The sequence below is a fragment of the Chanodichthys erythropterus genome, chromosome 20, assembly GCF_024489055.1.
Source record: "Chanodichthys erythropterus isolate Z2021 chromosome 20, ASM2448905v1, whole genome shotgun sequence".
Classification (NCBI taxonomy): domain Eukaryota; kingdom Metazoa; phylum Chordata; class Actinopteri; order Cypriniformes; family Xenocyprididae; genus Chanodichthys; species Chanodichthys erythropterus.
The window spans coordinates 25,478,395-25,494,682 of NC_090240.1; the positions used below are offsets into that span (position 1 = coordinate 25,478,395).

At 35.4% G+C, this 16,288-nt stretch overlaps 1 protein-coding gene across 1 annotated transcript in view; it reads left to right on the plus strand.

The window, feature by feature from the left end:
- The window catches only part of ephb2a (eph receptor B2a), a 66,037-nt gene that overhangs the window by 37,702 nt on the left and 12,047 nt on the right, over positions 1–16,288 (plus strand). Inside the window, exons 4-5 of the mRNA XM_067372332.1 lie at positions 7,954–8,109; positions 11,345–11,680. Of these exons, the coding sequence (XP_067228433.1) occupies positions 7,954–8,109; positions 11,345–11,680 (492 nt within the window). The remainder of the gene's footprint in view (positions 1–7,953; positions 8,110–11,344; positions 11,681–16,288) is intronic.

Consider the following 16,288-nt stretch of genomic DNA (forward strand, 5'->3'; position numbering starts at 1 on the left):
AATTCAAGATTAATCTGAATCTTCTGTTGCGCTCAGCCATGGTGATGAAAGTCTAGGAGAGTTCACTCACACATCGGTGGGAATTAATGACCTTGTCTGAGGATGAAAACAAGATGTTAGCTTAAACTAGTACATGATACAGCTGTTGTCACTGTTCTTTAAGAATGTACAGTGCAAGACTTCAATGACTTCAGTATTTTAAGGAGCTCCAAGTGCATTAGTGTTTTAAGAACTTGTTCAAGCTGTTACGTCTTGACATTTTATGAAGACATATGCTGTTGGACATATGTTATGCACTTGTAAATTTCTAGACCAAACAGATATTAAATTCTCACGCTACAAATATGTTTTCTTTTTCAGTAAAACATCTTTAAAACAGGATAAATTAACTTGAGAAGAAAGAGGGGGGGAAAAGACTTGAGTGCAAAAATTAGGGACAAAAAAACAACTTGTCAGTATGAGAAAAAAAATTAAGATATATTCTCTGAAAACAAATCTTAAATTACACAATTTTGCTTCTCAAGTAAATGTGGCTTGTTTTGGTTTTGTTATTTTTACAAATAAGAAAATAAAATTAGAAAATAAGGTGAAAAAAATGCAAGGTATCTCAACATCAAAGACTTAGCTAATATTAAATTGAAAATTACCTCAAGCTTTACCCACCCTCAAGCCATCCTAGGTGTATATGACTTTCTTCTTTCTGATGAACACAATCAGAGTTAAATTAATAAATATCCTGCTGCGTCCAAGATTTATAATAGCATTGAATGGCACCAACAAGTATGAAGCTGAAGAAAGTGCATCCATACTAGATATTTTGGTAACACTTTACAATACGGTTCATTAGTTAACATTAGTTAACTACATTAGTTAACATGAACTAATAATGAACTGCACTTATACAGCATTTATTAATCTTTGTTAATGTTAATTTCAACATTTACTAATACATTATTAAAAGCTTGTTAACATTAGTTAATGCACTGTGAACTAACATGAACAAAGAATGAACAACTGTATTCTCATTAACTAACACTAACGAAGATTAGTAAATACAGTAACAAATGTATTGCTCATTGTTAGTTCATGTTAGTTAATCCATTAACTAATGTTTAACAAATGAACCGTATTGTAAAGTGTTACCGATATTTTACTTCAAAACTTGTTAAATATTGATATTTTTCTTACACAAATGCATCGCTTCACTTCAGAAGGCCTTTATTAACCCCGGGAGCCGTGTGGAGTACGTTTATAATGGATGGATGCGCTTGAGCTTCATACTTGATGTTTTCCGTTCGCTGCCATTATAAAGTTTGAATGCGTCAGGATATTTATTAATATAACTCTGATTGTGTTGATCAGAAAGAAGAAAGTCATATACACCTAGGATGGCTTGAGGGTGAGAAAAGCTTGGGGTAATTTTCATTTTAAAGTGAACTAATCCTTTAAGGTGTGAATTCACTGAATAATTACTGTATTCACAAAAGTCAGCACAAAAATAATTTGCCTGGTTAAATTAATGTTTCGCTATTGCCGCCCACAGAATTTTGTTTAAAAGAAATGTTTGTGTGCAGTTTCTGATCTGGACAGCAGTAATTCATCAAATGATGATCATTAATGTAGAACAACATCATAACTGGGCGTATATCCAGATGTATAGTGTAGACCTTGCACATTTTCATTTAAGAGCGAAATGAGGTGCTTTTGCAGCTAAGAACTGTCCTGCACAGTGTAGTGTTTTGAAAATAAAAAAATGTCAACATTTTTGGAAAGGTTTGCACTGTTCCTTTCATAATTCATTTAGTATATTGGTGCAACAACTAAAACAGCATGTGCAAATAAATGATGTTATTCATTTTTGGTATGCTTCCTTTCTATGAAGTGTTAACAAGCTTCTACAGGCATCATTGGAGGCTCACTGTGTTTTTACATTCTTGAAATGAGCTCTTCATAGTTGTTTACTGACAGTTCTGCTATAGCCTCTCCGCTCCGGTTCATCACATGCTGTCTGGCTGTTTCTGACTGTGTCTTCACTGTGGTCATATTTCAGGTTCCTAGTGTGACAGCGAAGAGGGTTCTAGGGGAGCCATGGAAAATATATTTAAATGTATTTTTAGGTCTGTCAACATGTTTACCATTTTTTCCATTCTTTCTAAAGAATAAATAATAATTGGAAAAGGTGTCTATAATGAAAATGCACTACTGTTCAAAACTACTGTGATTTTTATTAAATTAATACTTTTATTCAGCAAGGATGCATTAATTTGATCAAAAGTGACTCTAAATGCATTCATATCGCAGATGTATCGCCTTCGATAATGAACACGATATTGCGTGGCTTATCAGTGAACTACGGCTCTGTCTATTAAATGCCGCTCCATTGTGATGGTGATTTTTAGCAGTAATCAGGGAACCGGCTTTTACTGACTAAATGCGCGTGACAATCTCATGTGATATATCCCCCAGCCCTATTTATAATGTTACAAATGAATGTTATTCTCTTGAAATTTCATGAAAATTGTCATAAAAAATGACTTTCCACTAAAATAGTAAGTGGCGTAACTGTTTTCAACACTGATGATAATAAGAAATGTTTCTTGAGCATCAAATCAGCATATTAGAATGATTTCTGAAGGATCATGTGACACTGAAGACTGGACTAATGATGCTGAAAATTCAGCTTTGACATCACAGGAATAAATGACATTTTAAAACATTAAAATAAAGGTTATTTTTTAAAAAACAAATAATATTCCGCATTATAAGTGTTTTCACTGAATTTTTGATCAAACGATTGCAGCCTTAAGAAAACCTTACTGACCCTGAACTTTTCAATGCTAATCGTACATTTTTCTTTAAAAAAATATTACTATTATTATTTTAGAAAGTGGGTCATATTTGGGGGTCCTTGTCAAGTTTGAAATCCCAAACAAACTGAAGTATTGGACTGAGATGTCTGTGTTGTATATTATAGCGAAATTTGTGCTACACTGGAGGGTAAACTCCTCAAACACAAATTATGCTGTTTTCTTTGAAGGCTTCGGGATGCTCAGTAAAGAGGCTCATTACCATAGTAACTCCTTAAATTCTTCATTCACCTTGATATGGAGATGACAGGCAGTATAGCACAGATGAGTTTAGTCCTTCACCCCCATTAAACAAGTGAACTCCCCTGTGTGAATCCTGAAATGAGTTCAGCAGGTTGACACGGCACCTCTAATGGATATTAATGTCTCTCCAACCGCCTGCTTTGCCAAGGAGGGTTACAGACACATCTGTGGCCTCAAGTTGGCCAAGAAAATTGTTGGAGAGGGCTTACAAAAGACTGCATCCATATCTTACTGCATGAAATTATGTCTGTCAATGAAAAAGGCCCGTGATGTCAGTCTCTGCATTGTCTGAGAAAGAATTGGCCTTTTTCTCTCCTGCAGATTTAATTTCCTCACTGTCAACCGCTGTGATCTGAGGCTGTGGTTTTTGAGATGAGCAGCTTGTTTATGAAGCGACCAAGTATGTGAAGATGGAGTCATATAGTGTAAGCTTGATTCATCCTACTGATAGAGATGGAAAAAAACTTTACCATAAAAGCTTTAAAATACACTTTAGATGCAATTTAGTGGCATTTAGCTGTGGCTTTAGTTGTCATGTTTTGAAGACATTTGTTGTCAATGGAGTTAGAGAACTAGCAATGGTTCAGTGTTTTTGAATGAATCTTTTTTGTCATGCACTGACTCATAAGTAACTCCCTTTTGAAGTATGTTACTACTGTGGTGGTTTTTCCTGCCGTCAAAGACTGACTATTGCACAAGCCAGTAGCATTCGAGTCTGGACTGTGAAGGACTATTTCATTGGTTGGACCGATTGAACGAATACACTAAAGGAGTCTGTGTTTTGAGTCTCTAAGTGGAAACACTGGACAAACTAGGACATCTCATTAGTAAACGAAATGAACAAATTAGGACGTGTTGTTCGTGAATGAGTTGGCATTTCGAGTCTTAACAAGACTCAAACTGGGACATGCCATTTGTGAATGAGAAGCTGCTGACCAATAGTGTTTGAATGAAAGAGGGCATGTTGTTTATTCAGTACAAAATATGAGTCAATCTTGGGTGGGAAAATTCTCCCAATTATTTAATGTCTAAAAATGATGCTTGTACACAATTTAAAATGATGCAAGGAAGAACCCATGATCAATTTATTTAGGCTTTTTTTTTTTTTTTTATATGATAAAACCATATAACCATATTTTTAATAAGAAGACACTCAGTCATTGTGCAAATTATTGTGTTTTTAAACAATTCTGTTGAGTGAATTATTTATTTAGTGACTCAATAAGTCACCACCTACAGGTAATGATGTACTAAAGTGAAGGCGCGGTCACATTAGCGCAATTTCAGTGAAATATCTGCAAAAAAAGTTCACTGTTTGAACCACCATTCACACAGAAGTCACTTTTAAAACAAGCGTTCTGTTGGTCATCGTGGCGAATTTCCGTAAATAACATCTGTGAAAAAACCAATGCAAAATCGGCATTGGGAAATGCTATGCCCTTACATGAAATTCCCGATTGCGCACACACCTATTGAAATGACTGGATTTTGCCCTCAAAATTTCACAGAGCAATGGTAAATGTAACTGCAACTGAAAGCCCACTGAACAAATCAATGAAGTGTATATTTTGATTCCATTAAAGGTGCCATCGAACGTTTTTTTACAAGATGTAATATAAGTCTAAGGTGTCCCCTGAATGTGTCTGTGAAGTTTCAGCTCAAAATACCCCATAGATTTTTTTTTAATTAATTTTTTAACTGCCTATTTTGGGGCATCATTAAATATGAGCCAATTTATGCTGTGCGGCCCCTTTAAATCTCATGATCTCCGCCCACGGAGCTCGCGCTTGCCTTAAACAATGCCTAAACAAAGTTTACACAGTTAATATAACCCTCAAATGGATCTTTACAAAGTGTTCGTCATGCATGCGTCAGATTATGTGAGTATTGTATTTATTTGGATGTTTACATTGATTCTGAATGAATTTGAGGCTGTGCTCCGTGGCTAACAGCTAATGCTACACTGTTGGAGAGATTTATAAAGAATGAAGTTGTGTTTATGAATTATACAGACTGCAAGTGTTTAAAAATGAAAATAGATGGCTCTTGTCTCTGTGAATACAGTAAGAAACGATGGTAACTTTAACCACATTTAACAGTACATTAGCAACATGCTAACGAAACATTTAGAAAGACAATCTACAAATATCACTAAAAATATCATGATATCATGGATCATGTCAGTTATTATCGCTCCATCTGCCATTTTTCGCTATTTTCCTTGCTTGCTTACCTAGTCTGATGATTCAGCTGTGCACATCCAGACGGTAATACTGGCTGCCCTTGTCTAATGCCTTTCATAATGTTGGGAACATGGGCTGGCATATGCAAATATTAGGGGCGTACACCCCGACTGTTACGTAACAGTCGGTGTTATGTTGAGATTCGCCTGTTCTTCGGAGGTCTTTTAAACAAATGAGATTTATATAAGGAGGAAACAATGGAGTTTGAGACTCACTGTATGTCTTTTCCATGTACTTTCCATGTTATTCAACTATGCCAAGATAAATTAAATTTTTCATTCGATGGCACCTTTAAAAAAGTTCACTAAATTAAAGTCACACCACTCTTAAAAAAAAAAAAAAAAGGTAAAAACTAGTCTGGATTCCCAGCAGCTGGATTCTCTGCGTTTAAGTAGATAAGGGAGAAAGTAATTTAACATTGAGAAAATTACACACCTTTAAATAAGTATGTTTGTGTTTAAGAGTCACGGCAATGTCTTTCACCAAAGAATAAAAGAACTGTTTTCCTGTTTGTAAAAAGTGCCTCAGAACACAACTGTTCACAGGAATGAAGATAAACAGATCTGTAAGATTATAAAAAATGTGCACTGCCACAAAGGTCTTTAATCAATTTCTCCCAGAATTCCATTAGCACCTACTTAAATACTCTAGTCATGTACAGTACTCTGCACAACCATCTAATATGTCGGCGGGATATTGTTCTTCTGTCGTTCTCCCTCTCGCACAGCACAATCTCTATTGTGGAGCCCTGTGGTACCACAGATTTAATTCCACTCCTGTACACTGTCACTCACACCCACTCTGCCTCATTCAACTGTAACCAACACCTCATTCACCACATCCACCGCTCTAACTCACTGTGATGTGTGAGCGTGTAAGCCTTATATTCCTTCTGGCAGAAAGAGAATGTTCTGTCATCAATCATAGGCTGAGAGCACCAGCCAAGAGTAATGTTTTACTGTCAAAGCCATTTGGGGTATTAGGCTAATAGAATGAGTTTCATTGTACTTCCTAGAACACACTTTGCTCTTGGTAAGTGTTGATTGCTTTGCACCTGCAGATGATATGTGACACATATTACATCTACCCTCAATCTTTGATTTATTTCCAAATGGAGTCAGTGGGCTATTTCTGTGTGGTACAAATGCTTGTATTGTTGTGAGCGTGGAGGTTATTTTGGCCGAGGGGCAGCCGTGGCAGCTGTTGACTGATTTGCTGTGAGCAAATAAAGGATGCTGTCTGTGTTGTCTGTGACTGGGAGAATATGCGAGCTTTGATTTTGTCAAAACACTGCATGACTTTAACATATCATTCTCTGCAGTCACATGACAGGACGGTGTAGCCTTTGTTTTTAAATTATGAATGTGTTAAAGGGTTAGTTCACCAAAAATTGAAAATTCTGTCATTAATTACTCACCCTTATGACGTTCCAAACCGTAAGTCCTTCGTTCATCTTCGGAACACAAGTTAAGATATCCTATATCAGTCTCCTATGCTGTTTACATTGTAGACACAGTGCAATGCTTCCATATTCTACGTCAGAATGTTGGCTCATTATTGGCCAGCTCCTGCATCAGTATCACACACATGCGTCGTGCTGCTCTTATGGCACGGTTTAATCGAAGCGGGATATTTAAAACAGCAGCATATTGGCTACAGCTAGACGGGAAATATCAGACTAGGACTTTTCTCCGCTCTTCAGATACATAAAACATAAAAATGTTTATGCATTTTTGCGCACAAAAAGTATTCTCGTCGCTTCATAACATTAAGGTTTAACCACTGTAGTCACGTTGTCTATTTTAACAATGTCTTTACTACCTTTCTGGGCCTTAATGGAGGCCAGAAAGCTCTTGGATTTCATAAAAAATATCTTAATTTGTTTTCTGAAGATGTGTTCTGAGAATTTTCATTTTTGGGTGAACTTTTAATGTCCCTGTTTACCCAAAAGAGTCCCAGTTTCACAAGGTATGTCTCGACTATTCACCAAAAATATAAATATGCCAAAGTTTCAACAGTTTTACTCACTCACTACTGCAGATTCTTGGTGAAGCAGTTGAAGAATCGTAATCAATTCCTAAACGTCCAGTTTAGACCTTATTAAAACAAAGCTTTCGGAAAAACGTAATTAAATTCTTCATTTTTAAAAAAGAATTAATTCTGAATAGCACGTGCATTTGCATTTTGTTTTCAGTTAGACTAGACAGCAAGGAAAAACTGCTGTGATTTAACAAGGTCTTTGTTAGTTTATTCCACAGATATATCAGAGTGCCATTCGGCTCTTTGTTTGCCAAACAAAAGATTATCAGTGCGAGATCAAGCTTCAAAACTGCACTGGAGGCCCATCAGACGGCATTATGAGGGCTTTCACTTCGTACGTTTCTCTTTGATTCCATATAAAGATGGCTGTTTTATAAGAAAATGTTCTCGTAGGGAGACATTAGTGTGAGTGACCGTGATGATAAAAAGCTCCAGGTATTTATGTATGTGTGATAGATCTTCAAAGGAACAAAAATGAACTTCAATCCCTAAATGAATTACTTGTTTATTCTGATTTGCAGTTCTCTATAGTAAACTCCTCTCTACCTTTCTTAATGCAGCCTGTCCGTCTGGGTCCTTTAAAGCCTCTCAAGGGGACCAGCAATGTCTCCAGTGTCCCATCAACAGCCGCACCTCCAACGAGGGTGCCACCAATTGTGTCTGTCGCAGTGGATACTACCGTACGGACTCTGACCCTCTACAGATGCCATGCACCAGTATGTCATTCTCTTATGCTATTTTATATCATTTACAGTGGTTTTGACTCTCTTTTTCGAAAATCAGACAGACTTTGATCTTCAAAGCATTCAGAAATGGGATTTTCAGATGGTAATAAATAATGATGCATGATATACCGGTATACCATATTGGTTACTGGCCAAAATTACATTTTTTTTTTTTTTTTTTTTATTATTATTTTAATTCTAAATGTTGGCCAGTATTACATTTTTTTTTATTTTATTTTTTATTTTTTTACATTTATCACTATAAATTATTGTGCTGCTCATGTCCTTTATTTTGGTTTTAGTTTACCTTCGATAACATCGAACTTTCACTTACAGTTAATTAAAAACTAAAAATAATAAATTGCATAATATAATATAAATATTTTTCATATTGTATCGTTGTAATTCAATTGTAACATTTAAATAGATTGATTTGTTTTAAGTGTTTAATTTTATATTTTTTTAGACCGAATAATATATAATTTTAATATATGTCATTTACCGATTTTCATCCATAAGATGAAAATAATTATTGACTTGTCAGGCAGAATTTTATTATTGGTGCATATCTAGTACTAAAGAACAAATAAGTAAGAGCAGGGAATGTTGTTGTTGTTGTTGTTGTTGTTATTTAATAATAAGTAAATGTTATTTATGAAAAATTATATACATACACTCTAATAAATGCTGGGTTAAAAACAACCCAAGTTGGGTTGAAAATGGACAAACCCAGCGATTGGGTTGTTTTAACTCAGCAGTTGGGTTAAATGTTTGCCCAACCTGCTGGGTAGTTTTACTTAACTCAACTATTGTTTAAAAATTAGAGTATTGCTTACTTAAAATGAGCCCAAAATATCTTGAAAATTAACATTTATTAATACACTGTGTTCCAAATTATTATGCAAGTGACATATCAGTAAGATTTCAGTAGAATAAATTTTAGTTTTTCTAAGAAAATGTTTGTTTGTTTATTTATCCATGTCTTTTTAGATAACTGGTATCAATCTCAGACAAAATAATTTGCCAGATCTATGGAAACCCTACTTAGAGGTTGTTCCACATTATTAAGCAAGTCACAGTTCTCATGCAATATGGGGAGGAAGAAAGATCTTTCTGAAGATGGAAAGCATGAAATGGTGCAATGTTGTGCAAAAGGCATGAAAACAACTAATATTGTGTGAAACTGAATGGAGATTATTGAATTATCATAAGATTTGTGAGTGATTTGGAGTACAGCAGATCTCGGACAGATAAAGGCTTATTAATGAAAGTTCCTGTCAAAAAACATAATTGTATTAAAAGAGCAGCTATAAAAAAAGCCAGTGTTGAGCAGCAAACAGGTATTTGAAGCTGCTGGTGTCTCTGGAGTCTCAAGAAGCTCTCCATGAAGGCTGGCAGTTGTGCGTAAAGATGCATTTCAGCCACTCCAAACCATACCTCACAAATTATTTTGTCTGAGATTGATACCAGTTATCTAAAAAGACATGGATAAATAAACAAACAAACAAACAAACAAACATTTTCTTAGAAAAACTAAAATCTGAATGTGTATTGTGAATGTGAAATCTTACTGATATGTCATTTGCATAATAATTTGGAACGCAGTGTATGTTTAATAAATGAACATTTTAATTTCATTTTAGATTCATTTTAGGTCAGCCATATAGTCATTTTCAAACAATAGTTGGGTTGAATAAAACTACCCAGCAGGTTGGGCAAACATTTAACCCAACAGTTGAGTTAAAACAACCCAATTGCTGGGTTTGTCCATTTTAAACCCAACTTGGGTTGTTTTTAACCCCAAATTTTTTAGTGTATATAATATAATATACAGTGTGTGTGTATGTATATGTGTGTATATATATGTACAGTATAGTTATTTATAATAATTAACATATATAGAAAGAGGGTTTTGTTTCAGCTTTTCATGTCTTTTATTTTGTAATTCTCATGTTTCCTGTTTGTCATGTGTTACCCTTGCCATCATGTAATCATGTTCTTCCCCTTTTTATGTTATCTTCTGATTGGTTGGTTTAGTCATGTAGTTCTTCAGTTCTGTTTTCTCATTGGTTTATTGGTTCATTGTGTTCCAGTGTTCTTTGTTTAGTTATTAGTCCATGTACATTTAACCCTCATGTTTTCATTGTTTCTTTGTCTAGCTTTGTTCGTGTAACCGCTGTTTGGTGAGATCATGTCTAGTTTATGTTTATGTTTATGTTCAAAATCAAGTTCAAGTCATCAAGTTTAATTTACATTGCAAGACATAATGTGCAGGTTCAAATACACATTTGATTGTTCAAAAGCAGTTTAATGCTTTTAATCAACACAACAGCCCTCAGGTAACAAATTGAGTTTTTACTGTAAACGGATTGCTATTGCATTATTCTGCTTTATTTTAGTATCAACACCAACTACCGGTCATTTTGACATCCCTACTCAGAATAATTACTTCAGCACAGAAGACTTGAGCATATAGGCAGTCTTTTGATGAGGTCTTTTGTCTTTTCATTTCTGTATGCAGTTGCCCTTTTTAAACCTCCAGTTAAGTGCAGCAAAAGAAAATGAGTGCATAACTCACTGAACATTCATTCATTGCTGTAACTCACCGAGCAGTGAGATTGGCCCAATGAGATTTGCATAATGCTCTGTTCTTTTGGGAAGGGTGGGCCTGTGTGAATAGTGGAGTAGTGCTCTACGCTGTCAGTAATCTGAACTGCTGCACTGTGTCCAGAATAGAGGGAGGAGGAAATTCTTCCCTTTAACTCTTGTTTTACATTACAATGAACCACTTCTCTTTTCATCTCTTCATTACCCATTATGAAATTATTACTTTAATGTGGCTTGTAAGAAAGCGGAGATTACTTTGATCCAGTTTCTTTTTTAAAGGAACAGTGATAATAGGCTAATGAATAAGTGAAAATCAGATCATAAAGACACAAGGTGGAGCAGTTAAAATGTGCTGAAGTCAGCAACCCTGCAGAATATGAGGGAGAAAAAACATGGGACAGGACATGTAAAGTTACTTTACATCACATAGGCCTAATTTAGGCTTTTGTTGCAACTTGATGATCAGATTAAATTTCAAAGAAATAAAGAGTTCACATACAGTACTTATTCCTGCACATTACACCACACAATCCAAGAATTTATTCCTAGGCTTGGGTTTAATTAAACTCATGTCCTGATAAGGACTTGCTGATCAGGCAGTGCGTTTCTTTTCCCACAGCCGTTCCGTCTGCACCCCAGAGAGTGATTTCTAGCGTGAACGAGACTTCCCTGCGGCTGGAGTGGGATCCGCCGAAGGAGAGCGGAGGCCGGGAGGATGTGGTCTACAACATTATCTGCAAGAGCTGCGGTTCGGGTCGAGGTGCCTGCACTCGCTGTGGTGACAATGTGCAGTTCGTGCCCCGACAACTGGGCCTGACCGATCCACGGGTCCACATCAGTGACCTGCTGGCCCACACGCAGTACACTTTTGAGATCCAGGCTGTGAATGGAGTGTCTGACCAGAGTCCCTACTCACCTCAGTTCACAGCTGTCAACATCACCACAAACCAGGCTGGTAAGACAGCAGTAAACACAGGTTACAGTTTGAGACATCACAGATGATGTTCATAGTTAAAATGTTTTCAACTTGCTGTGGGCTGAATTTGACCTTGAATTACAGGAGCTTTTGTTTTGCCAGGCTCCTTCTCTGGAAATCACTGAGCAGCAGCTGGCAACAGCAGTAGTAGACTCTAGTAGGAATGGGTCAGATTAGACTGATTTGTAAGGTCAACTAGTTCAGGGGTTTTCAAACGTTTTAATGCCATGGATCCCCAAAAATGATTGTAAAATAATAGTAGTAATAGTAAAAGTAAATGTTAAAGTAGCTAAATTTTTAAATGTGCAAAGACGTTTTTATTTTACTCTATATATTATACATTAAAAAATATAATAAAATTAATTAAAAACATATACATATGTATATTTTTAATTAATTTCAACAATATATTTTGATAGTCTCTATTTATAATAATCTAGTTTGAAACAGTAATACTTTCAAATTGTGGTAAATTTTAAAGGTGCCCTAGATTCAAAAATTGCATTTATCCTGGCATAGTTAAATAACAAGAGTTCAGTACATGGAAATGACATACAGTGAGTCTCAAACTCCATTGTTTCCTCCTTCTTATATAAATCCCATTTGTTTAAAAGACCTCCGAAGTACAGGCAAATCTCAACCTAACACCGACTGTTACGTAACAGTCAACGCCCCCAATATTTGCATATGCCAGCCCATGTTCCCAACATTATGAAAGGCATTAGACAAGGGCAGAACGTCTGGATGTGCACAGTTGAATCAACAGACTAGGTAAGCAAGCAAGGACAATAGCAAAAAATGGCAGATGGAGCAATAATAACTGACATGATTCATGATAACATGATATTTTTTGTGATATTTGTAAATTGTCTTTCTAAATGTTTCGTTAGCATGTTGCTAATGTACTGTTAAATGTGGTTAAAGTTACCATCGTTTCTAACTGTATTCACGGGGACAAGAGCCGTCGCTATTTTCATTTTTAAACACTTGCAGTCTGTATAATTCATAAACACAACTTCATTCTTTATAAATCTCTCCAACAGTGTAGCATTAGCCGTTAGCCACGGAGCATAGCCTCAAATTCATTCAGAATCAATGTAAACATCAAAATAAACACTGTACTTACGCGATTAGACATGATGCATGACGAACACTTTGTAAAGATCCATTTTGAGGGTTATATTAGCTGTTTGAACTTTTTTTTATGTTGTTTAAGGCAAGCGTGAGCTCTTGGGGCGTGGAGCACCAGATTTAAAGGGCCACACACCCTGAATCGGCTCATTTCTAATTATGCCCCAAAATAGGCAGTTAAAAAAATGAATTAAAAAAAATCTATGGGGTATTTTGAGCTGAAACTTCACAGATACATTCAGGGGACACCTTAGACTTATATTACATCTTTTAAAAAAAAGTTCTAGGGCACCTTTAAAGGGATCATGAACTGCATTGTTTTATAATGTTTCCTGGGGGTGCACTTATAATGGTAGTATGTTTTTTACATCAAAAAAGGTCATAATTTAGAAATAAAAGGCATTTTTTCTACCCTAATTTTAGCCCTCTTACAAACTTGCGCTGTTAGATTGACAGCTCCAGCATTGTAAAGGGAGCGTTCCTAGATCGCTTTCTATATATAATTTAATCACCAATTAAATAACAGATTATTTTCATCTTACTAAGAGAAACAATGTAAAGTTGACAATTTAGCCACTGCTTTGATTTACTGACTCATAGACAAAGAACATAGACAGAGAATCTGACTGTACATGAATTATTACATATCAGATCAGCCATTAGAATTAACACAGTTACTTACATGTTGTTGCATTACTGTCGAGTCCATATCCTCAAAGTCTGTTTGCAAATCCGAAATGCGATTGATTTACCAAAGAATCCACAGTGAAATGAACCGAATACAAATATATAATGCTCAACTGAGACATTCACAATCACATTAAATGCAGCATTCCTAGCATTAGGATCCTTTGAAAGGTAATGTTATTTTTAGTCCTGTATTGCTCTTCTCTCCTCGTCATCTCACTAACACACCAGTGGGCGGGGACTAACTTTGCAATAATGAAGTAGATTAACCTTCTACAGAGGTGGCGTTTTACCTATCTATGATAGGCACATTTCGGGACGAGTCGTTCGATGGTCCTTTTATCAATAAAAGCTTTTTATTGGACTAACAAGGACGTTTTCAGTTATGAAACTTACAGGATATTCTGATAGTATGATGACCTCTTATATATCAAAAGCTCAAGGAAAAATTGATTTCTCAATTCATTACCCCTTTAACTTATCTATTTATTACATTGTTTACAAATTTTTTTTATTGTTTTGTTTTTTGTTTTGTTTTTTGTTTTGTTTTAACCCCTCCTCTGACCCCTTATAGCACCCTCTTTCAGCCCCCTGGTTGTCCTAATCCACAATAAACTTTTGATCTACATTTACCTAGTGTCACCTCTAGATCCCTGCTGATTTTGAAATATGTTGTATTCCACATTTTATAGTCACACTAGTGTCTCTGTGAGTCTCACTATTCATGTTGCCCAGTTTTGTTTTTCCCTGCTGCTTTGAGTATTATAGGACTTCATCATGAAACTGATGTGCTTGCATCTTTTTATCTTCACCTGATCAGGTTTCTCATGTTCCATCAATTTTATCAGAGAACTGAAAGCTAGTCCACAACACTCGTCATATTGCTATGTAAAGGGGTTTTAAATGTCAGTCAAAAAGAGCCAGTTCAAAAGGAACATAATAGTGTTTAATAGAGCATTTTAATGAGAGCCGTGCCCCCGGCTGTGCTGCAGTGAACTCGCTGGCCCTATCACTGGAGGCTGGGGCTCCACCGGTGTGCCTGTCAGTCCACATTACCGCTTCACTGCTGCCATTAAAAGACAAAAATCCACCTCACACCACCCGCGTCCCCCCAAACACAGAGAGAGGGACAATGCCAGGACCGGCTGCTCAGCCAGAGCCTATATGTGAGCTCAACAGCCACGGGTTTACATGCACTCAGGAACTATAAACGTCCTCCCACGCTCAGGGATTTATTCATAATGTTTCTCTGAAAAACTTACAGTACAAGCTAATGTTTTTTATAAAAGTCATAATGTGCGAATCAAGTTAGGAAAAGTAAATAAGTGAAAACAGTATAAGAAATTTATTATTTTTGAAAAAATGCTGGATTTTTAGATTTAACCTCAGGGAAGGAATTTCAAGAATATAAAAAACATGTTTCTTGATACCATAAGAACCTCCATTTTGGAAACATTAGGCTTGTAGGTATTCCCATTAATGTTTTCAAGCCTTTAATACATTTTAAGCTGTGATCAACTAGAAAATTACTTTGTCAGTTTCCACAGTGGAAATTCTGGTGGAGAAAAAATCCTGAGATCTATTTCAGATGGAAATGCTTGTAATCGGTTCCTCTTATTCTCCTCCAGAATACCGCAAGGACATATGAATTTATGTTTTTTAACTGAGAGGGTACTACTTGTATTTCTCGTAAATTGCAGTCAAAGAGAGCAGCGGAATGATGAAGTACCACTTACTGCAGACTCTTTGGAAAACCGATCACCTCATCAAACCAAGAGAACTTATTTTCATATATTATGACTTGCTCTATTTTATAGGCACATACCTGTGGTGGATTCTCTCCAGACATTCTAGGGGTTTCTTCAACTTTAGAAAACTGCATTTCCTTTGAAACAATGTAGTGTTAAGTGTTTTTTTTTTTTATAAAGAAATTAATACATTTATTCAACAAGTATTATTTAATACAATATTTATTAAAGTTAGTTAGTTAATACAAATACAGTCGTTCAATGTTAGTTCACAGTGCATTAAAAAATGTTAACAAATACAACTTTTGATTTTAGTAAATTAATGTATTAGTAAATGTTGAAAGTAACATTAACTAAGATTAATAAATGCTGTAGAAGTACGGTTCATTCTTAGTTCATGTTAACTGAAGTAGGTAACTATGTAACTAAGGAATCCTTATTGTAAAGTGTTAACAAATGTTTCTTGAGCACAAAATCAGCATATTAGAATGATTTCTGAGGATCATGTGACACTGAAGACTGGAGTAAGGATGCTGAAAATTCAGCTTTGCCATCACAGGAATACATTACATTTTAAAATACAGTTACACAATTAGAAATAGGAAAAAAAACCCAGAAAAAAATAAACGATTATTTCAAATTGTAATAATATTTCACCATATTACCGTTTTTACAGTATTTTTGATTACATAAATATATGAGCATTAGAGACTTCTTTAAAGACATTAAAAAATCCAACTCCAAATTTTTATTTTGTATACATTTTCAGGTTCTTGCTAGTAAATTTTAACCAAAGTCAATCATACAGTATCTCTTTTATAAGCATACCAATGCTGAAGACAGTTCACCCCCCCCAAAAAAAAGTAAAGTTCTGTCATCATTTTCTGATCTTCATATTGTTTAAAAAACTTTATTTCCTTCCATAGAACAATAAAGATGAATTCTTGAAGCATATTTATATTGTTCATTAAACTGACTGGTGACCAGGGGCTCCAAAAAAAGAGCAAAAACAAAACCATAC